Source organism: Salvelinus alpinus, chromosome 22, assembly GCF_045679555.1.
Source record: "Salvelinus alpinus chromosome 22, SLU_Salpinus.1, whole genome shotgun sequence".
In the NCBI taxonomy this organism is placed as follows: domain Eukaryota; kingdom Metazoa; phylum Chordata; class Actinopteri; order Salmoniformes; family Salmonidae; genus Salvelinus; species Salvelinus alpinus.
The window spans coordinates 2,883,299-2,910,192 of record NC_092107.1 but is presented as its reverse complement, the minus strand read 5'-3'; the positions used below and the strand labels follow the sequence as shown (position 1 = coordinate 2,910,192).

At 43.0% G+C, this 26,894-nt stretch overlaps 3 protein-coding genes across 8 annotated transcripts in view; 1 reads left to right on the top strand and 2 right to left on the bottom strand.

The window, feature by feature from the left end:
* LOC139548777 (nucleoredoxin-like) overlaps positions 1-19,993 on the bottom strand; it is a 63,496-nt gene extending 43,503 nt beyond the window's left edge. The window contains exon 1 of the mRNA XM_071358616.1: positions 19,455-19,993. Coding sequence (XP_071214717.1) covers positions 19,455-19,763 — 309 coding nt within the window. The 5' untranslated portion in view covers positions 19,764-19,993. The remainder of the gene's footprint in view (positions 1-19,454) is intronic.
* Positions 19,994-20,890: 897 nt separating this feature from the next.
* Positions 20,891-23,990, bottom strand: LOC139548780 (thioredoxin domain-containing protein 17-like). Its single transcript, XM_071358619.1, has 4 exons — positions 23,364-23,990; positions 22,992-23,073; positions 21,480-21,555; positions 20,891-21,178 (listed from the first exon to the last, which is right to left on the bottom strand). Exons 1-4 carry the CDS (start codon positions 23,506-23,508, stop codon positions 21,110-21,112), a joined length of 372 nt encoding a protein of 123 aa, XP_071214720.1. The 5' UTR covers positions 23,509-23,990; the 3' UTR covers positions 20,891-21,109.
* A 422-nt stretch (positions 23,991-24,412) lies between these two features.
* The window catches only part of LOC139548776 (protein moonraker-like), a 28,922-nt gene continuing 26,440 nt past the window's right edge, over positions 24,413-26,894 (top strand). For 4 of the 6 annotated variants that reach the window (XM_071358613.1, XM_071358612.1, XM_071358614.1 and 1 more), the window contains exon 1: positions 24,413-24,846. In XM_071358613.1, coding sequence (XP_071214714.1) covers positions 24,745-24,846 — 102 coding nt within the window. In that variant the 5' untranslated portion in view covers positions 24,413-24,744. The other 2 variants (XM_071358611.1, XM_071358615.1) reach the window with 2 other exon arrangements.

The following is a 26,894-nucleotide window of genomic DNA, read 5'->3' as shown; positions in this document are numbered from 1 at the left end:
GGCAGACACACTGGTTAGAGCGTCCCAAACTCAGGCCTAGTGAATAACAGGAAATACTGAGATACAGGTCTGGACGACAAGCTACTGTCCAGTCCTGCTGCATAGGGACTACAGTATTGGAATTATGCAGCCACAAAAACTTTCACTCACAGAAGAATATAAGCTGAACTGCTCGTGCAAAATAACATGATGGAGCATCATGTGAGATTTTCCAGTTTTGTACACTGTATAGTTTTGTCCAAATCAATTGAATGCTGAAGTGTTTCAGCCTTTGAAAGCGAGGCCTGCTGAAATGTAGGCTGGGAGGGCTGCTCATTTGGCAGATTGCTGGGAGGGGTTGTTGAGAGGCAGAGATCTCCACCAAGCCTGTGAATGCAATTATCTCTGAGCTCTTGAGTTGGGGCCACAATCAATAAATACATGTTGTTATCATAATCATACCACAACTACGCATGGAAATAGAGCTAAATTATTTTGTCATTTTGTGTCGTTTGTGGAACAGAATTTAAATTGATGAGTGGGTTACTTTTTGGATGTGTATCCAGTCCAGACCCCCACCTCCTGTGGGAAAAACAACCAAAAATAAGGATCAACAAACCCTTGGAGAGAAGGGAGGGAGGGCAGAGAGAAGGGAGGGAAGGAGGGAGGGAGGGAGGGCAGAGAGAAGGGAAGGAGGGAGGGCAGAGAGAAGGATGGAAGGATGGAGGGCAGAGAGAAGGATGGAGGGCAGAGAAGGATGGAGGGCAGAGAAGGAGGGAGGGCAGAGAAGGAGGGAGGGCAGAGAAGAGAGAAGGATGGAGGGCAGAGAAGGAGGGAGGGCAGAGAAGGATGGAAGGAGGGAGGGCAGAGAGAAGGGAGGGCAGAGAAGGATGGAAGGAGGGAGGGCAGAGAGAAGGGAGGGCAGAGAAGGATGGAAGGAGGGAGGGCAGAGAGAAGGGAGGGCAGAGAAGAAGAGAGGGCAGAGAAGAAGGGAGGGCAGAGAAGAAGGGAATGAGGGAGGGCCGAGAAGGATGAAAGGAGGGAGGGCGAGGAGAAGGGAGGGCAGAGAAGGAGGGAAAGGTGGACACAATCTGCTCTTCCTGCTTTCCTTTGTGTTGGAGGAAAAAGGACACTGCTGTGGGGGTGGAGTCAATCAAAAAGAGAAACACAACATAGTGGGAGGCAGTGTGTGTCTTCGCACGGGTGTGTGGGATATATGTTTAGCTTTAGGTGTCCCTCTACCCCCCTCACCTCACACGGATAATACATCTTTAGGCAGCCCTTTCTGCACTTAAGTGTCTGTTCTCACTCTCCATGCATCGTCCCTGACTATTAAACTTGAAATTGTATTTACTTTCCATAATGGCACCGCAGCACAGTGATGCCTCGAAGATCTAGTACCTAATAGTGCCTGCCGCCCGACCTGTATGCTGCATCTACACAATAAATACTTAGCCATTTATCCTCTGAACATCATTTTAAACACCAAAGCAAACAGCTGCAGTGGTTAGGCTGTAGTCAGTGACTCAGCTCACATACATACACAGCAATTATTCCAACTCTCCTTCGGCTGGCATCCTACAGTACTACAGCTGTCCACGCGTCACCCAAGGGCACAGCCAAAAGTAGGCCATGGCTCCAAGAGGAACTCAAGCTCCTGTTACTGTTGAGGCTTGACTCCCAATCCTCACGTTAACACAATGCCAACACAAATCACAACAACCTTGGCCTGTAACCCCAGGCCCACCACTAAGTGTAAACCCCAAAGCCAGCCCCAATCTACTCATTTTAGTGGCATCCACAGGACTGGCTGTGAGTGGAACGGATTTCCTACATTTGGAAGGTGGGAAATACTGTATATAGAGCGTGTTGGCGTCCATTAGTATAAGGAGAGCAATTAAAACGAGTATATACATCAGCCATAATCATAGCATGATGACATCAAAGTGAAATGTGACAGACATATTTCACTTTGTCACAATGGTACTGAATATGAAAGCATGGTAATCTCGAGGAATTTACACGCTGTATTATGACATGTAATGGCTGCAATTTAAAGATCAAAGTTGGGACACATCTTTAGGAACGCTTCATTTCCCCCCCTCTCTTCATCAGTGTCCTTAAGGAGAGAAGAAAGGAAGCATGGGAGGATGAAGAATGGCCTCTGACTCCAGTCTTGGGTTCTGATTTCCCATGGGCGCCTCCACAAACTGAACGTCATGAAGCCTAATGTCAGCCAAATTAAGAGAGAATTCTAGGACAGCAAGTTTGGCTTTCATTCCCAAAGCGACTCATGGGTATCACTTCAAAAAGGAAACTAAACGGGAAGGGGAAGAGCGACAAGGGAACACAGAACACCCACAGCAGGAGGCTGGAAAGCGAAACGCATGGATAGAACCTTTATCTACTGTACGGCACCACCACCGAGCCAGGGGTGACGGAAAACAGAATGGTAGGTCACACCTACAGGCCTCGGTCGGTAGGTCGGTCTGTGTGCGCGCATATAATGTAGTAAACCTTGCTTTGTATTCAGGATACAGGACTTGAAATATTCAGAACAATAACCTTGACTAGCACCCCATTTCTACCATTTTGGCAAATCTACAAACCGATAAAAACATTGTGGATGTACTATCTACAGTACCATTATGATATTATTCAGAAGTATCAAGGCTTGGGAGAGTTGCCTTATAAGCCCCCCCCCCAACAGCCCAGAATACCGCCCCCTCCCTCATAACTGGCAACTAACTGGCCACAAAAGACATGTGACCTGTTATCTCTGTCCCTGAACTTACATAAACCGCTTTGCTTTCCTCCTCTGAAATATTCTGAGCTTTGAGGCAAGATATTTAGTTTGGCTGGGCTTTCAGCTGTGAAATAAAAAAGGTTCTGGCAGAATAGGCCTGGGGAAGCCAGTAGGCCACAAGAATAGAGCTATTTTGCTTTGTTTCCCCCCAACAGAGTCTCACCCAGAAACCCTCTAAAAACACTTGCATAGTCAGCATGAAACATGCAAGCATTAAAATAGACACTGCAATAATCGTCATTTCAGCTTTACCTAGCCGGTATTACATTAGCCTGTCATTCTTAACCATGGAATTGGCTGAATTATGTTGGTTCAAACACCAATATAAAACGTGGATTGCTGGTGTTAATAACAGTTGCATCTCCAGAGACAGCAGGGCAGGATGGCAGGAACACCACTAGTCTTTTAGACAGTGTAATGGGACATGCTGCTATGATATGTTGTAGATCTCCACTAACTAGCGAGGTATACATTATGAACATCTCTTCTCCACCTTACTGGCAAATCCCAACCCAGCGCCACAGCACAACAAAGAGACTGGAGAACTCCCTCTCGCAGACACTCCTTCAGACTCACACTGGGAGGGTCAACTGGGGTGGAGATATGGAGACAAGGCATTCAAAACAAAGTGAACTGACAGCCTTGTGAGACTTCTGGTGAAGGCCCTAAAGACACGTATTTCTTCCTGTATATGTTGAGAAGGGTTCTAGACATCTTTAGAACATGTTGGCTGTAGATGGAGTGAACACCTGTCAATAGCAGAGCTGGGAGGAAATATGATGTATGGTGGGAGATGTCTCTGACCTTCCAGAGGCTTCTCTCGGGGGCCAGGGTGGTTGAGGAGGGGGTGAATCTACAGGTGGGGTATAATCTCACAGACCATGGACGAGTTATAGAGGACAGCAGTTCTGTTCAAATGTTTATAAATCAATGTCGTGAGATGAACGTCTTTGGCAGTTGGTCTATAGATTTTGGACAGTTTCTGAGCTTGAACTGGGCTATACACGGTTAACATTTAGTTTCATTCCCCAAAAACCTTTGCTAACCCCCCTGCTCCATTTCAACCATCCCTCTTAGTACATCTCCGTTACTCCTCTTACTCACTTTCTGCTTCACTTTCATTGCTTGCGCTTGACTTCAGTGCATACAGTACCTCCGCCGCTCACTGTGCTCAGTAATTACATGATAGAGGGAACGAAAAAGGTGGTGCTTGGCAGAAACACTGACATTCCAAACGTGAAACCTTCTCCTTAACAGGCCTTTATTCTGCTCCAACTCAGCAGCTTTGCCAGTCTGTTGGGAATCACATGAACAAACAGGAAGACCTTATCAAAGCTACATGAATTACTACTAAATAACATTACTCTGGACAACATTACATTCAACAGTAAATAGGCTTTCTGCATGCGGCAGAGCAAAGGACGGGTTGTACGAAATGCACCGACTACCCGTTAAATACTTTTTTAAAAACCCACCTGCTGGTTCTGAAAGCACGGCGGCGGTCAAATGAGCAGGTGGTGAGTAACATGCTGCTGCGCCATGGAAACAAGGAGGGGTTAATATGCACTCTGTCTATTGTGGCGTCCAAAATGGCACCCTATTCCCTATCTAGTGCACGACTTATCACCAGGGCACATAGGGATCACTATGTGCCACTATGTGCCATTTGGGACACATTCTGTCTCTGTATGCTCTGCCTGTCCTCCTCCCAGACTGGACTTAACACCTCACCAGGCTGGGAATCCCATTACACTAATGACTCTGAATGTGCACACTAAGTTTTCCTTTCCTAAAGCATGTTTCAAAGAAAACATGGAGGGAAGTGGGATACCCTTTCTATTGGACAGGGATCAACTTCGGTCTTATAAAATGTCCCCTTATTCCAATGACATGTTCCATCCGGTCCAACACGGGTACGTTTCTGAGTTGCATAGATTCATCTCAACTCATCGATCTGACGTAACTGGATAGCAAGGACCATTCATATAACGAGTCTGAAGACGGCCATCCATCAGTTCATTCTGTATCCAGTAAACCTGGTTGAGGCTATCTGCTAGCTTCTACACTGCATGCTGAGAAGAGCCGAGCTAAACACGAGGCTTTCATTTGGAGCCTGTGTTAACAATGTAGTGCTGGAGAAAAGGCTGTGACTCTCTCTCTCTCACTCTGCCAGTAATCTCTCTTAAAGGGCGCGGCGTCTAATTGCCTGGACACTTGTGTCCGAGGGTCTCTCTCTCTCTCTCTCTCTAGTGAAAAGACGAGAGCTCGCATGCTCCTTACAACCAGCTTAAGCTGATGAAGCCTTTGATGCTACATGGCCGTGGGATCAGTTCCCCCAGCCCAAACAGATGCACTGCAAAAGAATCATCAAAACAATGATTAGCCACCAACACAGAGGCACAGGGTAACCCACAGCATGGGCTCAGCCCCACTCCAAACCCATCGCCAGCCACCGCCACCAGGCGTTCCCTTTCATGATTTCCCTGTGCTTATTCTAGACTTATATTTGGGAACTTGAATGTATGCCTTTAAAGTAACTATTACCTTCAATATGTTTGGAACGTGTGTAGTGGGAGTTTTATTGAGTAACCAAGACTTCCAATAATAGATTTTACAATGGGATGTGACGGCAGTGGAAATGTACACTGCTATAAAGACTAAGTTAACCTGACTGGCTACAGTAATGAGGCTCTAGTCGGACTCATGCCAGTGCGGCAGCTCCACTGACCTCAGTGATCTCAGGCTGCGTACCAGTGATACTCATCAGTATCGTGGCAAGGAAACAAAACACAAACTGGATTTACTTTAGGAAATTAGCCCTGATGTTGGAAACAAACATCGTGTTGTCATCCAGACTCACATGCATTTATTTTTCTAGCTATATCACACAGTATTTTACATTCAGCAGGTTTTTTAAAAAGGACCAAAGAGTTGTCTGCTTCGTGTTTTCATTTTTGCCATGGAAAGAATATCGTATCGTCACAGCCCTAGTACCAAATAGCACCTTATTCCATATGTAGTGCACTACTTGTGGCAGCAGGTAGCCTAGTGGTTAGAGCATTGGGCCAGTAACCGAAAGGTTGCTAGATCAAATCCCCGAGCTGACAAGGTAAAAATCTGTCATTCTGCCCCTGAACAAGGCAGTTAACCCACTGTTCCTAGGCCTTCATTGTAAATAAAAAGTTATCCTTAACTGACTTGCCTAGTTAAATAAAGGTTACTTTAAATTATTTTTTTTTTTTTACAATTTGACCAAAGCCCATAGGGTGCACTATATAGGGAATAGGGTTCTGTTTGGGATGGAGCCTCAGTCTACATAACTTTCAAGCAGTCTGTCTCCTCTTACAACAGATAGTCAGCACCTCCCACATCATCCTCTCTCTCGCTATGCCACAGCTAGACCATCTCTGGATGTTTCTTCCTGTGTCTCTTTTAAGCCTCTTTTATCCTCTCTCTGCAATACCACCATTACTTATTCCTCCATATTGGTTGCCTTGCCACCAGCTCCCATCTCTGTACTTTGGCCTGCCTGTACATTCTGCAGATTCCATGTCATTTCTCAACAATGTAATCACAAGACATTCTTTGCATGTACAAAGCTTACAGCTGCAGTGAGCAGACAACTATCTGGCTTTACCTTGTGAGATCGGGTATATCTTAAAAGTCAATGTAAAATCTATTTCATTTAGCTCTGGGAATCACTTTCATAATTCTAGACTATTGAAAGCAGAAGAGAGGAGACCATAATAGCTTGCTAATGTGATATATTATTTGAACCTTCAATGATATGAATCAGTATGCGGTGCATTACTATTCATATTTCATTTGTTTTCAGGACCAGCTTGCCAAGCAGTGCCCTTGAATAATGGTTAGTGAGTGCTAATGTGTCCAAGTGCTCATACGACACACTAATAGAACTAGTGAATCTGTAATGAGGTCAATAAAAAGCAGATGGAATGATGTGAATGTCCTGCCAGGCAGAAGGGATCCTCATATTGCTGTAGTAATGTGTAGGAATAAACAGACCGACACGGACTGACTGATTAACCTGGCAGCATAATAGACTCGATATTTGGATTACTAATCAAGAAATGGTTGGAAAGAGCATTATGTAAAATCCAAAAGGAGACAGCAGGGAGGGGATGAGAACCAGGGTTGAATCTGATTGGATTCTGACTTCCCCCTGGCTGCTATGACGACTGACAATGTGCAAAACTGCCTTGGGCAGTGCTCTGCCAAAGTTCTGATCTCAGTCACCACCGCCACTCAATTCACCTGCTCGCCACCAAAACAGTGCATTAACTACCCACAAAATTATTGAGTTTCACAGAACAAGCACAAAGTCCCACAGAGATGCAAAAATACACTACATATACACAAAAGTATGTGGACACCCCTTCAAATTAGTGGATTCGGCTATTTCCGCCATACCCATTGCTGACAGGTGTATAAAATCAAAACACACAGCCATTCAATCTCCATAGACAAACATTGGCAGTAGAATGGCCTTACTAAAGAGCTCAGTGACTTCCACCGTGGCACCGTCATAGGATGCCACCTTTCCAACAAGTCAGTTTGTCAAATTTCTGTCCTGCTAGAGCTGCCCCAGTTAACTCTAAGTGCTATTATTGTGAATTGGAAAAAATCTAGGAGCACAGCTCAGCCGTGAAGTGGTAGGCCAAACAAGCGCACAGAACGGGACCGCCAAGCACTGAAGCGCGTAGCGCGTAAAAATCATCTGTCCTCGGTTGCAACACTCACTACAGAGTTCCTAACTGCCTCTAGAAGTAACGTCAGCACAAGAACTGTTCGTCGGAAGCTTCATGAAATCGGTTTCCATGGCTGAGCAGAAGTACAAGCCTAAGATCACCATGTGCAATGCCAAGCGTTGGCTGGAGTGGTGTAAAGCTCGCCGCCATTGGACTCTGGAGCAGTGGAAACGCATTCCCTGGAGTGATGAATCACGCGGAACCATCTGGCAGTCCGACGGACTAATCTGAGTTTGGCGGATGCCAGGAGAACGCTACCTGCCCCAATACATAGTGCCAATTGTAAAGTTTGGTGGTGGAGGAATAATGGTCTGGGGCTGTTTTTCATGGTTCGGGCTAGGCCCCTTAGTTCCATTGAAGGGAAATCTTAACGCTACTGCATACAATGACATTCTACACGATTCTGTGCTTCCAACTTTGTGGCAACAGTTTGGGGAAGGGCTTTTCCTGTTTCAGCATGACATGCCAAAAGCGAGGTCCATGCAGAAATGGTTTGTTGAGATCAGTGTGGATGAACTTGACTGGCCTGCACAGAGCCCTGACCTCAACCCTTTGGGATGAATTGGAACGCCGACTGCGAGCCAGGCCTATCTGCCCGACCTCACTAATGCTCGTGGCTGAATGGAAGCAAGTCTCCACAGCAATGTTCCAACATCTAGTGAAAACCCCTTCCCAGAAGAGTGGAGGCTGTTATAGCAGCAAAGGGGGGGACCAACTCAATATTAATGCCCATAATTTTGGAATGAGATGTCCACATACTTTTGCTGTAGCTAAATTTGGTTCGTTCTGCCATAACCATTCTGACAGTTAGGGGAAACTTGACAATTTCATATTATCCTAATCAGCTCAAATAGAAAGCTCTTTAGAAAAGTCTTGGCGTTCTGCCATAGAGATTGGCTGGAAAATGGCTGATTCAATATTATGGAAAGGAATCTTTCAGAAAACAATGCGTTGCCATCCAACCTCATTAGACACACACCAGCTCCTGCCCTCCACCACCTCATTATCTAGCAGCTGGAGATGAGCGGCTTCCCTACAATCACATCTGTCTATAGAGGGGGCTAGGATCAGAATACAGCACCACAATGTAGACAAACTAATCTAACCAAGTCGTCAGAGTCAAAAAACACTTGTAGGGTGAACTCTGTCCAAAAAGCAGGACAGGAGCAGGGGGAACCTTTTTTTTTTAAGTGACTTTTGAGGAGGTGCTAATTGGCTGTAAGATTCCTGACACTGAGATTAGATGGCTTGGCCTGAACCAAGCCTTGCTCTCCTCCCAGGAGAGATGACTGTTGGAGCCAAATTCTTTGAACTGTCACAAGGGATGTGACAGAACATTACTTCAGGGTTAAGTGACTGTTCCCCTTTCACTGGGACTTAGTGAGACTTGAAATGGAACCTTACCCACATCAGTCCCCCTGTTAGGTAACAGAGACTTGCAGTACAGTAGGGTAAAGAAAAACATCTGCTTGGAAAGTCAATGGTTATTTGAAAATCTGGACCAAAAAATTAAAATCTATAATTCAAGAGAGGATTTATTGAAAACATTGTACGTTTCCAGCCACAAGAAGGATCATCTCCTTGAGATTCCTGCTCTTTTTCAACTCTTAAACTCACATGAACTCTCCCTCCTCACCACATATTCTCTCCCTCAGCACCACCCTCTCTGCACTCTTACAGAGGTGGATTGGATGCAGCTCCATCCTCTTTGTCACAAAGCTTTTTAAGAGTACAGCAGTGCAGAGCAGTCAGTCTCTCAGGCTCCCACAGTCACACTACCAGTCCAGTCCTCAGCTTATTCCTCTCCTGCTCAGTGCCTTCCTACAGTATCTGCACTGTAGTTATACATAGATTACAGATTGATTATACTGGCAATGTAATATTATAATGTACCCTGTAATGGTATTTGGGTTCTCACAGCAGAATAATAAAAAATTAAAACATTTAAAAAAAATACTCCCACCACTTGCTCCCAACAACTCAATAGTAGACAAGACAGCAGGGCTGGAGCCAATGTGTCAGTCTGCAAGGCTACAAGCTGAGACAGTAGGTCTGTTTGCATAGTAAGCCTCTTTCAGACAGGAGCCAGAGCTGCAGTTCCAGTCACATGACCAGGATTCACACCCTTCTCATTCAACGGTCTGCCATCCATCTCCTATTAGGCTGGTGAGACAATAGCACAGGGAGAGGGGGTATTTGAGGGGAACGTTTCAGTGTAGAGACTAAGGAGTTCCAGCATTGTATACAAACAGTCATTGAAAATCAACTGTTATCACGCAGAAAATGTAAACAACAACTAGGAGAGCTGTGCATGTGTAATAAAATGTGGAGGCTTGGCTCAATTTACTTTCCTTCCAGATAAACATTCCTCCGTACATCAGTGCACTTCTCTGACCACGTATTCACTGATCATCATGGTTTCCTATGCCTCCTCTGGAGAAATGTGATCAGAAGGTATGATGAGAGGGAAACTGTAACTGGGGAATGAAACAAACACTTTGCAATCTAGGAGAGAAAACAAAAGGAAACCGAAAGACATGAGCTCTGTTCCGGATGGCAGAATGCCTCTGGGGGGCGGGGGTTGCTACGGAGTTATTATGCTGGAAATGAATGCAGAACTGGGGTGTGGGGGGCAATTACAGACTAGAGGACAGTGTGACTGTGTGTCTCTGTGTGTGTGTGTGTTTTCACTGGAGAGGGGGGGTCCTCAAGACCTGGGGAAATCTCAAACCACGTTCGCTAAGCAAATATGGACATGGCAGCATCGCAAGAAACGTAAGATCATCAAGACAGAATAACAACAATAGTTTATTTTCCATGGAAATAAACATAAGTCATTCTTCATTAATATCTAGTCAGTGTCTCTGGTGTTCCATTTCCTGTGTTTAGCGCATTTGAAGAAACGAAATGAGGAAAGTGGGCATTCTTGGAGAGGCTAGTATGTGCTAATTGGGGTTGGTTTGGAATAAGGTACATAAGCTGGAGAATCATCGGTTGTTCTCATTGCAGTGTTACTGTAGACAATGTGGTGAAGACATGGCCATGCTAGTACTCTACTGTGGAAACTTCTGGTCGAAAACCACAAATAGAGAGCCCGTATCAATGGGCCAGCTGCAGAATACTGGGGAAAAAGCCATAGGCCCAATCCCAGTATATCTTTTCAGTAGTTCACAGACCAAGGTCACAGCCTCAGCGTCTTTGTGTGTTTTCATTTACAGGCAGATAACGGATGTAGAAACAGATCAGGTTGCTTAGAGGAGAGACACACACAGAAATTCTGGTTGTAGTCTACAAGTCAGCCACACAGCCCCACTGTTTCCACCAGTTTTCAGAGGGTAACTTAAACTCCCCTTTAACATCAACCTATTGTCACTTCTCACAAACACCAGTCTCAACAGTGAAGAGGCGACTCCGGGATGCTGGCCTTCTAGGCAGAGTTCCTCTGTCCAGTGCCTGTGTTCTTTAGCCCATCTTAATCATTTATTTCTATTGGCTAGTCTGAGATGTCTTTTCTTTGCAACTCTGCCTAGAAGGTCAGCATCCCGGAGTCACCTCTTAACTGTTGACGTTGAGACTGGTGTTTTGTGGGTACTATTTAATGAAGCTGCCAGTTGAGGACTTGTGAGGCGCCTGTTTCTCAAACTAGACACTAATGTACTTGTCCTCTTGCTCAATTGTGCACCGGGGCCTCCCACTCTTTCTATTCTGGTTAAAGAGTTTGCACTGCTCTGTGAAGGGAGTAGTACACAGCGTTGTACGAGATCTTCAGTTTCTTGGCAATTTCTCACATGGAATAGCCTTCATTCTCAGAACAAGAATAGACTTTCAGGAGAAAGTTCTTTGTTTCTGGCCATTTTGAGCCTGTAATCAAACCCACAAATACTGATGCTCCAGATACTCAACTAGTCTAAAGGCCACTTTTATTGCTTCTTTAATTAGCACAACAGTTTTCAGCTGTGCTAACAATTGCAAAAGGGTTTTCTAATGATCAATTAGCCTTTTAAAATTATAAACTGGGATTAGCTAACACAACGTGTCATTGGAACACAGGAGTGATGGTTGCTGATAATGGGCCCCTGTACGCCTATGTAGATATTCCATATAATATATATTTTTTAATAATACATTTTTTTTTTTATTTTTTATCTGCTGTTTTCCAGCTACAATAGTCATTTACAACATTAACAATGTCTACACTGTATTTCTGATCAATTTGATGTTCTTTTAATGGACAAGAAAAATGTGCTTTTCTTTAAAAAAAAAGGACATTTCTAAGTAACCCTAACTTTTGAACGGTAGTGTATATTATTTACATTACAGGACCACAGCCAGGCTCAGTCACACAGACACTGTCTCAAATGGCACCCTATTCCCTATGTAGTGCATTACTTTTGACCAGAACCCTATGACCCCTGGTCAAAAGAAGTGCCCTATGTAGGAAATAGGGTGCCATTTGGGACTGACACTATTACGGAGGTTGAGTCATTGGCTTACTAGTGCTCTTCCATGCCGTCCCCAGGAGGGGTGCGTCACTTGAGTGGTTTGAGTCACTGACGTGATCTTCCTGTCCGGTTTTGCACCCCCTCGGGCTCATGTGGTGGAGGAGATCTTTGTGGGCTATACTCAGCCTTGTCTCAGGGTAGTAAGTTGGTGGTCTGTTGACATCCCTCTAGTGGTATGGGGGCTTTGTTTTGGCAAAGTGGGTAGGGTTATATCCTGCCTGGTTGGCCCTGTCCGGTGGGTATCGTCGGATGGGGCCACAGTGTCCCCCAACCCAGTCTCAGCTTCCAGTATCTATGCTGCAATAGTCTATTATTTGCTGGGGAGCTAGGATCAGTCTGTTATATCTGGTGTAATTCTCTGGTGTCCTGTGTGAATTTAAGTATGCTCCCTCTAATTCTCTCTCTCTCTCTCCCTCCCCTCCTGGAGGACCTGAGCCCTATGACCATGCCTCAGGACTACCTGGCCTGATGACTCCTTGCTGTCCCCAGTCCACCTGGTCGTGGTGCTGCTCCAGTTTCAACTGTTCTGCCTGTGGCTATGGAACTCTGACCTGTTCACCAGATGAGCTACCTTGTCCCGGAACTGCTGTTTTCCACTCTCTCGCTCCCGCACTTGCTGTCTCAACCTCAATGCTTGGCTATGAAATTTACTCCTGATGTACTGACCTGTTGCACCCTCTACAACCACTGTGATTATTATTTGACCCTGCTGGTCATATAGGAATGTTTGAACATCTTGAAGAACAATCTAGCCTTAATGGCCATGCACTCTTAAAATCATCACCCGGCTCAGCCCGAAAAGGACTGGCCATCCCTCAGAGCCTGGTTCCTCTCTAGGTTTCTTCCTAGGTTCTTGCCTTTCTATGGAGTTTTTCCTAGCCACTGTGCTTCTACATCTGCATAGCTTGCTGTTTGGGGTTTTAGGCTGGGTTTCTGTATAGCACTTTGTGACATCTGCTGATGTAAAAAAGGCTTTATAAATACATTCGATTGGCTGGTGCTGTGGTGAGAGAGAAGCGTGCCTGCATCTCTCACAGAACTAGAATGAGATTCACTTTCTATTATCTCTGATAGCCATGAGGCTGCAACCATCTTCTCTCCAGCATTGTAATTCATCATTTATTTCCTGATAGAATCATAGCTGCGGGAAGGGCGCTGCTGCACCCCTGATAAATGTAAATACATTTTCCAAAGTTAAAGAATTACTGCTATCTGTTCAGAAAGAAATTTAATGAATTCAGAATACTACACCAGGAATATAAGCCTATCATTTACCCACAGAGGATCAATAGTTTCTTTTTTTATTGCCTAGATGTGGATTGTGTGTAGCAGTCGTGAATGTGCGGCAAATCTGTCAGTGAACAGCATGCAGCCAAAACAGGTCTTTCGCAATATCTCAAATACAATCAAGGGAAAACACAGGTTGGAAAGCAAATGGCTCCTGCTGAACAGAGAAGTCGAATCTGTCTGTAGAGGCTACCAAAGTATTCTATCAACTTCCAAATAGGCCTATTGAGCGAACAGCATTGTTTTACAAAGTAAAACAAGAGACAGGCTTTTGGCATGAGTACACCGGCCATCTCTGTTGAAGGAAGTGGACCAAGGTGCAGCATGGTGAGCGTACATTTTATTTTATTATAAAAAAAGACGCCAACAAAATAAACGAGAAAACAACCGTGAAGCTAAAGGCTATAGTGCCAACAAACAAAGACAACTTTGGGCTACCTAAGTATGGTTCTCAATCAGAGACAACGATAGACAGCTGTCCCTGATTGAGAACCCTACCTGGCCAAAACATAGAAATACAAATAATAGAATATAGAATACCCACCCCAACTCACACCCTGACCAAACCAAAATAGAGACATAAACAGGATCTCTAAGGTCAGGGCGTGACAATCTCTGACGCGTGAGACGATCATCATTAGAGAAACTGGAAAGCTTTTCTAGAACTATAATTTCCTCCTCAGATTGTAAAATATGTGTCTCCACACACCTAGGCCTAAACTATTGATGGATTCAAGACAAGGTCGTTTTCAATGATCTCAGATTCTGCTTGTCAGGAGCCGGTCATTTCGATCATTTGTGCGGTATTAGAAAAAGATTATGCTAAAGTCTCCAGTCATGTAAAATGGCCAAATCTTTATAAAAAGGCCAAATCTTTCTCGGACCGTAGGCTACAAAAATATATCCCATGTGTGCAACTCCTGCAAGCACCTCTACTCTACTGCTCTATGCCACTACGCAAATGCAATGATATGCATGCAACGCTTTATTATAAAGGTGTTTTATCCCCATACGTTCATCCGGTATCTCAGAGCCCCACGGTTACCACCCTTTCACGCTCCTTTTTTGTTCCGGCACTTGGGGTCACCCCACTGCATGGCTAGCCTTGATCATTTAAGTATGCAATCTTATCATGGTGGTCTTACTTACCATCTCTTCAGGAGAGGGTTATCTAGCCAAGTCTTTTATCCTGACTGTTGGGAATAACTTTAAACTATGTCCTCTCAGCATGAGCCGCACGGTTTATCAAAAGTGTTTACCCTGTGTGTAATAAGGCTCAGTGTTTGTTCACCTAGTTATCCACTTAGTTTGGGCTGATATACTGCTGCTGCTATCTCATACACGTGAAATTGACAGGTGTGAGAGCATCTACACAGGTCAACCCCAACCAAATGTGACATTTACAGATGAGGAACTGTACATTATCACCTGCAGACAAGAGGGCATGCAGCAGGCTTTTTCCAGCTGCTCCTGCTGGAATCAAAGGAGTGCAGCAGGCGCAGGGCTGAGATATGTGATGAGCAAGGCGTGGTGCGGTTTTCATCAGATCAGTGACACCCTGATGACAGGCACCCTTAGCCCCTCTCCGAAGCACCTAGCAGCTGTGGCTCTAGTCCTCATGAAGCTGGCTCCGACCCAGGGTAGCACGACACTGCAGTGGGCCAGACTCCTTATGTGACTCTTCAAAACGAGAACCTGCCTAATAGCCACAAACCTAAAGCCCCCAAGGTCCTTTCAAAACCCTAAATCTCCTCACTTGTAAAAGATGTAAGACGATGTCTTCAGTATTTCATCTAGTCTCTGCATAGTTAGATAATCAACATTCCCAGCGATGTGAGCAACAGAATAGACTACATAGGACAAGAGAAAGCAAGTGCAGTGTAGGGAATGAGAAGGGAGTGGGAACTACTGTAGGAGGGGGTGGACGGAGGGAGGGAGAGAGGGGCCTGGTGGGTGATGAGGCTCTGAAAGAGGCGATGGAGAGAGATTGCTGGCTGTGCCAGGAGATGAGCCCTGTGTCGCTCAACAGAGCTGCCTCTCTCTCGCCTCCCCTGCCTACAGCCAGAGCCCAGCCAGGCCTGAGAAGAGGGGGGAGAGGGCCACTTACTACCCACAACCTCAACGTAGCCCTCCACCAGGTCAACATCATACGCCAATTAGGTATCTCTCTCCCTCCCCCTCTTTCACACACACTCTCTCTCTCTCTTTTACCAGTTGCTATGATCACACTCGCATGCAGGCGAGATCTGAACTCAAATGTGTTTCTTCTACACAAACATGTTGATTTAGAATAGAGCATTACCTTGTCTTGCTTCCCTCCCATTTACTGGAAACGGGTTCTGATTGCAATATAGGCACGGATGATGCCTTTGGACATACCTGTGTATTGATAACAAGCACTGGTCATGTTGGTGTGGGTTGTCACCTTATTGTTCAATATCAATTGTGAAGAATGAGTGGAAAATAAACAGCATATAAATGGAAATAAATAAATAGCCAGCTCATGTAGACACAGCTGATACATATATAGAGATGATATCTCCTCTGAAGCAAAGCTTCTCTTATCAGGTGCCAGGAGCTTCATATACCCGTCCTGGTGATAAAACCACATCTGTGCAGCAGACAAAGGCTGGAACTACATAGCCAACCCACAAGGCTACAACGCCATCTAATGCATTATAAAGCCTGGCTACAGGAGCAGAAATCACATTCACGTCAATGCACACACATATGCCAAAATAATAATTCTGAAAGGGGAAATATATAGGCCATTTGAAACCTTAAGTAAACACTAAACATGTACTTGCCTTAGGACATGTCAGAAGGCTACGGTAGTGTGACCTACATCTGACTGCTCAATGAAACATCAACTCTCTCTTCAGTATAAAAAACAGAGCAGGCCAGAGGTTAGTTAAACCCCTAACAGACACACTCATTCAGGCCCCTGCTGTACTGAAGGTCACAATTACTCTCCAATTAGTACTGGTGGTCCGAGTTAAATGCAAAGTTGTACACTACTCTCAGGTAGCCTTAGCCAAGTCATGGCCGCACTCGAATTTTGAACAATGGCAATGTTGATGCTGCAGAATATTTTCCACCAGCAGCATTCAGAACACAATAATGCTGCACTGTGGCTATACCCTCCTCCCAGACAACTCCCATCCCTCCCGCCCTCAAATCAAATGCCTCCATCATTCCCCTCCTTCACGCCTGGACTGCATAATGAAGTGAAACACAAACAATCAGCAGCACATTAGAAGGGCCTTGATTGCATCTAAATAAGCTGCACCTATTAAAAGTGAGGGTTAGGGTTCTACAGGAAAAGACTACACTAAGGAAATTCACAAATAGTTCATAAAATATACAGCACGCTATTTGATGAACATGGGGAAGGGTTGGGTGGTGTGGAGCCAAGAGGCCACGGCTCATTTAAAAAGGTCCCGTATGCCCTTACAGTTGAAAGATAATCATCCTAAATGTCTCCATTTCATTGAAGAGGTGGTCAAATGTTGATGTAGTAATTACTTGCTGGTATGTAGGTAAACTGGGTAGGCCTAGATCAGGTAAATACATTCAAAAAACATCCCCTAAAATGGCACATTGTTCAAAATATCATTCCACTGGCTGATAGTCGTGCATGCAGAACTATTCTTACAGAAACCTTCTGCAAATCCTTTTTACTAGCCTAGTGTGGCAATGTAATAAGACACGGAAGAGTGCTATATATATATATATACACACATACACACTCTGTTAATACAGAGAAAATATTTCCAAATAAAAGAGTTGCCCTGGCAACTTAGGACAAGGAAATGATCACCGTCCAACTAAAAGCCAGCCTCCTTCATCACCATATTCTGCTCCCATTATTTTAAAGAGATAGAAATAGTATGGTATGATTTCCTGGTTTGTTTTCTTTACTGTGAAATTGTATTTTATACCTATCCTGTGAGGCCTAGAGACCATGATAATGTCTTCACCAGCCGTTACTGGGTTTAATGTCCTGTACTGCCAACAGGGTAGCAGCAGCAGGGCACTGAGAATGGCGCAGGTCTGTTCAATGCAGACAATTAGATTTATATTCACAGTACCTCGGCTCTCTCCCTCTACCCTCCTCTCCCTTACGATTGCAATGTACACCATGATATTCTTAATAGCATATAGATTATGTGCATGCAGCTGCAAGCTGAGACATATCGGCTAGCCGAGACAGTCTCAGTGGGATTAATTGTAATTTGTTATTAAGGTTCATAATTTGTTTTTAATACAGACATGCTGACGTATGTAGGAAACTGGAGGTGCAGAGGACACAAAATGGATCCTGATGTGGGTGAACCTGCAGCATGATGCAGGTATCATCTAGGTATACTTTATTTCTAATCCTGAAACCCTTGCCTTACCCATAAATGTACATTATACAAAACTCTGACATCGGCCTAAACATTTTAAAGGCTTTCACAACATGCTATTTTTATGTTTATTGAATTCATGTCCAGAAAATAAATACAGACATGAAGATATTGTGGTAATCATATTTACAATATAGGCCTAGATTAATTATATGGGACAGTAACTGTAATAATTTGTCAAATTGCACACACGGAAGAGGGCGCCAGGTAGCCTAGTGGTTAGAACATTGGGCCAGTAACCGAAAGGTTGCTAGATCGAATCCCTGAGCTGACAAGGTAAATATCTGTCGTTCTGCCCCTGAACAAGGCAGGTAACCCACTGTTCCTAGGCCGTCATTGTAAATAAGAATTTGTTCTTAACTGATTTGCCTAGTTAAATAAAAAGGTATTATTAAAAAGGTATTATTAAGAAACAGAATAATTGTGATACATTAAAGACATTTAGTTTGTTGTGTGCAAGGTAAAATAATGAATAAATAAATGGACAGTGTACATGGAAAAAGATTTGGCAATTTTCTGTGAAAGGTTATGATGATTAAGCTCATAATCTTTCTTAACATCCATAGACTAAGCATATATTTTTAAACCATTACATTAAACCCATATGAAAGAGATGGACAGATAATGTGAATAAAATTAATGACTGTGTCACCTACAGGTTTATTTATAGGAAATTTGATTAAATCTTCTTCTTTTTCAAACATATGGGTGTTTTCCCAATAGCTGTGTAATGTGTAGGCCTATTATGAGATGTTGACTTCTGTATCCTAAATAATGGCCCTGCAATTAAATAACTAATTGAACAACAGCTTAACAGCCAAAGACTAGGCCATTGTATCGAGTCTCACATATTTCACTAACACTTTGATCAAAAACACATTAGAACTTTTTCCTTTGTATTTTTACAATAACAATTTTCAGCATTGATAATTTCACCTTGGCTATAATAAATCTTAGATATTAGGTATCCATATATAGAACAAAAAATTAAACAAAACCTTTGAACTATATTTAAGTCACTATTTCTAATTGCTATAGGCCTATAATAAGTCCAGTTTTGGTCAATATCTTGACAATATTTTTTTGTTAATTGTCCTGCCCCAAAACAATGTAATTTGTTACTTGAGTGTTTGAATTAAAAATGATTCTACAAATGCCACTATGAATATCAATACATTTTAACATTAGCATTTATTCCCACTACCTGTGTGTGTGTGTGTGTGTGTGTGTGTGTGTGTGTGTGTGTCATTTTCTTATTTCAATATGGATATTTAGGCTATAGATAACCTGTGACACATGCCACTGGGGTGCACAATAGATAGGCTATATATTATATCCAATACAAACAATGGAATAAATACAGTGGGCCTTCTGTAAACCATATTATGTATACATGAGAGACAGTGACAAACGAATCTACCTACTGAAAAATAGGTCAGCTGGCAACATTAGAAACAAAATATGTTAGACCCTGTATCAACTTTTGGTTCCACCGTCAATTATGTCCAATGACCCAAATAAATGCATATACCTGTGCACTGTAAGGTAGGCCTATATAAAATTGGGCCAAGTGTGCAGTTTAATTAAGTAAGGGTTTATTGTCCAAATGGCCAGGGTAGGCTAAATATATTTCTGTCACATATGCTTTTTATATCGTGACTCAATTCCAGATTCACATTTTTATTAATTGGTCACTTCTTACCTTTTTGTGTCTATCTTTGAAAGGCAATGCCGGCCATTGCATCTCCTGTAAAAAGTCTTGCCAATGTTTCTGGTCCTGATCAGATGAGACGAAGACGATTTCCAATGTGTCTTTATGTTCAGATGATTTTTTGAACTTGCTATAAAACTCACACAGACTGGCGTTGAACTGCTTACAGGGGCCGTTTAAACTGCAGCCGAAGTAGAGCCCGACCAGGGACAGCTTGCTACCCAGCGCCTGTACATCCACCTCGGCTTTCTCGCTGTTGACGAGCCGCTCCCCGAGTAGATTCACCAGAAACTCTGACATCTCTGCTCGAGTCCTTGAAACAGACCCTAATATATTCCGTTCTCTTACCAAGACTGCAGAAAATGAAAACTGAAAGGCTCAGTAAAAACAAACACGCCCTCGTCCTCCAATTTAGCTTCCTTGGAGAGCCCCAATTCGTGGTATAGCCTATGCTCGAATGTGTGCTCGACGACAGATACCCCTTTCCGCTTCTCAGCTCAGCTCAGCCGCTCCAATGTGTGGTGTGCAGGAATGCGATCCACTTATACTCCTACAATTGTGGTTGCGCTCATCACTTCAAAGCAAGCAACTCTTTCATGATACCTAGTTATAAAATGTCGATATTGAGTCTATATAATATTATTGATGTATGTATATAAAACATTTAGACCACCTTTGTTTGGTCTGGTATTTAATAACACTACTTGATCAAGTTCACTATTCAATGACTGATTGTTGTCAGCATTGAGCATGTTTAGGCCTACACGGTAGACACATGACATGTTTAGGACTATGTGTACATTAAACCCATATGACAGCACTAGGGATAGGTTACTTTTTTCTTCTTCATGAGCCTATAAGGAGCTTACTTTTTTTCTCGGTTTACAAAGACAACATATTAAATGTGCCAATTATATGATCTAATATTGTAATTTCGCATAAAAAAGTTAGAATTTATATTTCTATAATTTCTGATTTTTTAAATTATTTTTATTATAAGACATATTAGGCCTAATATATTTAGACAGGCTGAGGGAGCCACCTAGCTTCTCACAAAGTGAACTGCACTATAGACAAACTTCATTTTACACATTACAATGTTTTCATCCAGCCATCATTTCTTTTCATTTGACTAAGTTATTCACTATAACATGACAATCACAGTATACTAGGTAATGCTTCAGTTTATATCCTCACTCTATAGATTACTGCCGTAAGTAAGAAACAAGAATCATCAATTGATGAGATTCAATTCATTTGACACACTTTGTCTGGGCCAACACATTCTAGGAGTAGGCTGCCTACCACTTATGGGAATCAAATTTATTTGTCAAAAGTGGGCTATGTTATTATAACTCTTCTATTTAATTTACTAAATTAAACATCAAGTTCTAAAAGCAGTCAGCTAGCTCTACCAAGGCCTCTGGTTATGTTATAGTTGCTTTTTATTTCCATGTAAGAATAGCAACACATTCACTGATTAACACTGACTCGCAGGGAGAGGAGTGTGTATTTGAATTCCAAAGAAACAATCATTTCAATTCAATCAAGTGTAGTGAAAAGGTGATTGGGCTGGGACTGGATCTCAGGAGAGAGGGAAATGGAAGATGACCAAGTGCAGGGTGAGTGTTGTCCTCTGTAGCCCTCTAGTCCTCAGTGAACATCATCCTCACCAGGTCAGCTTTGAAGCACTCCTCCTCAACCAGCTTCTGAGGCTGAATTAGATGGAAGAAAAGAAACAGAACTTAGCATGTTTTGGTAACACTTTCCCTGAAGGTATATTTCATTAAGAATTTATAAAAAGTTTAGAAATGGTTAATAACAACCTCACTAATGTGGTAACACTAATGTGTTTTTTGTTGTTGTTTTTTTACAGATTGACCATTTATAAAAGAATAATAAAACGCTTTTGGGCCCCGTTGAGTGTTAACACAAAAACCAAAGAAAAAGCCACACTTTTAAAATTTATTACAGAAATTCTCCATCTTTGTCATCTTGCCATGTACTTATGCTCACCGTGCCATATCGGATCAGAGTGGGAACTCCACTGAGCTTCAGAGTCTTCTTGAATTCATTATTGGGATCCTTCCAACTGGTCGAAGATGAAAAGGTATATTAAGCAAAATCCAAAAGTCAAAGACATTTATGTCAAATGTATAATTTTGTGCATTGTATATATACACACTGAACAAAAATATAAATGCAACATGCAATAATTCAAAAGATTTAACTGAGTTACAGTTCATAAAGGGAAATTCATTAGGCCCTAATCTATGGATTTCACAAAACTGGGAATACAGATATGCATCTGTTGGTTACAGATACCTTTAAAAAAAGATAGGGGTGTGGATCGGAAAACCAGTCAGTATCTGGTGTGACCACAATTTGCCTCATTGCAGCGTGACTAATTCCTTTGCATAGAGTTGATCAGGCTGTTGATTGTGGCCTGTGGAATGTTGTCCCACTCCTCTTCAAGGCATGTGCGAAGTTGCTGAATATTGGTGGGAATTGGAACACGCTGTTGTACAAGTCTATCCAGAGCATCCCAGACATGTATGACATTTGGGTAATTTTTCCACCACTGCATGTCTGGTGAGTATTCAGGCCATTGAATGAATGGGAAATTTTCAGCTTCCAGGAATTGTGTCCAGATCCTTGCGACATGGGGCCGTCAATTATAATGCTGAAACATGAGGTGATGGCAGCGGATGAATGGGCCTCAGGATCTCATCACGGTATCTCTGTGCATTCCATTTGCCATCGATAAAATTTAATTGTGTTCGTTGTCCTTAATTTATGCCTGCTCATACCATAACCCCACGGCCAACATGGGGCACTCTGTTCACAACGTAGACATCAGCTAAGCGCTCACCCACACAACGCCATACACATGGTCTGTGGTTGAGGCCAGTTGGAAGTACTGCCAAATTCTCTAAAATGACGTTGGAGGAGGCTTATGGACGAGAAATTAACATTAAATTACCTGTCAACAGCTCTGGTGAACATTCCTGCAGTCAGTATGCCAATTGTGCGCTCCCTCAAAACTTGAGACATTTGTGGCATTGTGTTGTGTGACAAAACTGCACATTTTAGAGTGGCCTTTTATTGTCCCCAGCACAAGTTGCACCTGTGTAATGATCATTAATTTAATCAGCTTCTTGATATGCCACACCTGCCAGGTGGATCTGTCAGGTGGATGGATTATCTTGACAAAGGATCAAATGCTCACCAACAGGGATGTAAACAAATTTGTGCACAACATTTCTGGGACATTTTTTTTCAGCTCATGAAACATGGGACCAACACGTTACGTTGATATTGTTGTTCAGAGTATTTTGCTCATTTCAAATATGCTGTCCAAGAGAGACAACAGTTCATGATGTTACAATGTATTTAAGCTTTCAAAACTTCTAGCTGCATTTGAGGGTAAGAAGAATACTTATTTTCTATTGCCTGTGGATTGCACAACACTATCATTCTGCTATCATCACCAGTGAATATGAGGAAAAAGTTGAGAAGCCTACATACTATGGCCTCTCTCCAACCTGACAGTAGAAGACGACTGAGCCCTCAGGAAGGTGGGACATCTCTCCTCTAACAACTGGCTCAGCTGGAGGGGAAGGAGGAGAAGAAAGATGGCAAATGTGTGTGGCTTTGATTTATGCACACCAGAAATTACACAATAGTACAGTACAATATATAATAAAAATACAGAAAATATAGCACAAAACAAGCACTCCCTGTAAACACTTTACAGAGATTAGTTGGCTTGGCTACCATGAATTGCCAACCATAACGTAGCAGAGACTGACACATTATGACAGACAGCTGGGAAAGAAAGCCAACTGCTATACATGACAGGTACACCAATGTATAGCCATAAAACAATAATTCTGTTACCTTTCACACAATCTGGACACCAGCTCAACCCTTGAGCGTCTTTATCACCAGAGAAATATGCAAATATGTTCTTTCCTTTCCTCTCAGACACTGCTTTGCAAAATTCATCATATCCATGGACCTTTACTTCTTCGTAATGAGACATGATGAAATAGAATAAGTAGCAGTATTATCAATTATCGTATGCTAGGCAAGCAGGTATGAAGCATTTCATGCAATAACAAATACGACATGGACTCTTCGCCCCATGATCGCTTCTAAAATACTACAAGCAGAGAGTAAGAGGTAAAGAGAGAGGCCCAACTCGGAGGGAAATCTGTCTCCGTCCATCAGGTGGAATTTTTGCCCACGAAGTGAGGAGTTTTGTATGGAGGTCAATGAGAGTGTCGAATTTGGTTAATGGCTTATTTGCTACGTGATGTTTAGTTGATTTAATATAAGTTTCGTAATTCTTAGGTTGTTACGAGTGCACTTATATAAGTAGGACACGTGACACCCACGCAACTTTTATTTAAAAAAAAACACTTTATATCGGAGTTGTCTCGATATAGCTATGCATATTCATGATATGAGACTAGTAGCATAGCAGCTCTCCATTGAATACAGACGATTAACGTCAACAGCCCTCATCGAATATTCAAAAAGTATTAAAATAATGAGATATCCACCAATCCAAATAAAGGATAGGTGGGATCTAAACAGCACACCGTGCCGCTTTGTGGACAACGAATCCCATTGTTAGGGCAGAGAGACAAGTATCTTGTCAGTATATCCATAATCTGTGCTACGAGTACAGAACACGCATGACAACGCTTCCTCTTGTCTATGAAAAATAAAAGTGATTGGACAACTTCATCCTATTCGTGTCATGTTTTTGATGATTGTTTAATCGAAACAAACATAATCTTATGGACACAAATAGATAGAACAATTAAAATCGAATAATATTGATCAAATGTTAGTCAAATTGTACGGTCAAATTAGTATTTTAAGTGTCCTACATTTGGTTATGTTTGATGATTTCTGCTTTCCGTAGGTTAGAAATACTCACTTCCTGTTTTTACGGAAGACAGTGCTTATTATTGGTTGTCATGGCGGCGCTTTAATTTTTTTAAAACTGAGATTAAATTGCTAGCTAGCTGTCGAATTGTATCCCGTACAAATAGTCCCCGAGCCACATATTTTCAATTTATTTACATTATAATAATCGAAGCATAATGTTGCATGGCTAGATACGTACTGAAACGTTAGGCTAAGGTTGGCAAATTGGATCAAAGCTAACCGTTAGCCTAACGTTAACTAGCTATCTAGGCAGCTAGCCATGGTTACAGCTGATGTAGATATACCGGTACTTAGCTAGCTAGAGGATTCAGGAACAGCTATGGTTGCAAACTTTCTGAAGGAGTCCCCGATGACCTTAGGACAATCGAAAAGCTGGGTCACATTAGGTACAAATCGTTGCTCTCGACTTTCTCAGAATCAGGTAAGACAACGTTAGCTAAAGGACATTCATGTAAACCCACATATGGTCAAATGGATTGTGAACTATCTGACCAATAAACCACGATTCGTAAGACTCAACAGGCAGTACTATCAGACCACGTATGCACAAACACGGTAACGTTAGCCCCACAAGGGACGGTCCAGTCACCTTTCCTGGTTACTCTCTATACAAATGACTTCACACACAATGAACTGAACGACCTGCAGAAATTCTGTGATGACTCTGCAATAGTAAGTTGTATCATAAAAGGTAGGTAACGTGTAGTGGCAAGTGTTTTGTGTTATGCCATTATGTCTTATATCTGGAGTCTTATATCGCCCTCTAACTTTAAGCATCAGCTGTCGGAGCATCTTACCGATCACTGTGCCTGCACACAGCCAATCTGTAAATGACACACCCAACTACCTCATCCCCATATTGTTACTTATCCTTTTGCTCATTTGCACCCTAGTATCTCTACTTGCACATCATCATCTGCACATCTATCACTCCAGTGTTAATGCTAAAATGTAATTATTTTGCCTCCATGGCCTATTTATTGCCTTACCTCCCTACTCTTCTACATTTACTCACACTGTACATAGATTTTTCTATTGTGTTATTGACTGTACGTTCGTTTATGTGTAACTGTGTTGTTGTTTTTGTCGCACTGCTTTGCTTTATCTCGGCCAGGTCGCAGTTGTAAATGAGAACTGGCCTACCTGGTTAAATAAAGGTGAAATAAATAAAAAAATTCTGGAAGGAAACTTAGCGAAGGATGACAAACAAACTGGACAAAATCATAAAGAAATCAAGTGATACAATCAGATGCAGTCGAGTCAATGCAGGACATGTTCATAAAAAGGCTGCAAGCTAAAACACATGATCATGGACAATGCTACACACCCACTCCACAGCGCTCGAATGCAACATAAACTCAGCAAAAAAAGAAACGTCGTCTCACTGTCAACTGCATTTATTTTCAGCAAACTTAACATGTGTAAATATTTGTATCAACATAACAAGATTCAACAACTGAGACATAAACTGAACAAGTTCCACCAAAATTGAATAATGTGTCCCTGAACAAAGGGGGGGTTGAAATCAAAAGTAACAGTCTGGTGTGTCCAGCCGCTGCATTAAGTACTGCAGTGCATCTCCTCCTCATGGACTGCACCAGATTTGCCAGTTCTTGTTGTGAGATGTTACCCCACTCTTCCACAAAGGCACCAGCAAGTTCCCGGACATTTCTGGGGGGAATGGCCCGAGCCCTCCCCCTCCGATCCAACAGGTCCCAGACGTGCTCAATGGGATTGAGATCCAGGCTCTTCGCTGGCCATGGCAGAACACTGACATTCCTGCAGGAAGGGTACCACATGAGGGAGGAGGATGTCTTCCCTGTAACGCACAGCATTGAGATTGCCTGCAATGACAACAAGCTCGGCCCGATGATGCTGTGACACACCACCCCAGACCATGATGGACCCGCTCCAGAGTACGGGGCTCGGTGTAATGCTCATTCCTTCAACGATAAACGCGAATCCGGCCATCACCCCTGGTGAGACAAAATCTTGACTTGTCAGTGAAGAGCACTTCTTGCCAGTCTTGTCTGGTCCAGCGATGGTGGGTTTGTGCCCATAGGCGATGTTGTTGTTGCTGGTGTTGTCTGGTAAGGACCTGCCTTACAAAAGGCCTACAAGCCCTCAGTCCAGCCTCTCTGAGCTTATTGCGGACAGTCTGAGCACTGATGGAGGGATTGTGCGTTCCTGGTGTAACTCGGGCAGTTGTTGTTGCCATCCTGTACCTGTCCTGCAGGTGTGATGTTCGGATGTACCAATCCTGTGCAGGTGTTACACGTGGTCTGCCACTGCGAGGACGATCAGCTGTCCGTCCTGTCTCCCTGTAGCGCTGTCTTAGGTGTCTCATAGTACGGACATTGCAATGTATTGCCCTGGCCACATCTTCAGTCCTCATGCCTCCTTGCAGCATGCCTAAGGCACGTTCACGCAGATGAGCAGGGACCCTGGGCATCTTTCTTTTGGTGTTTT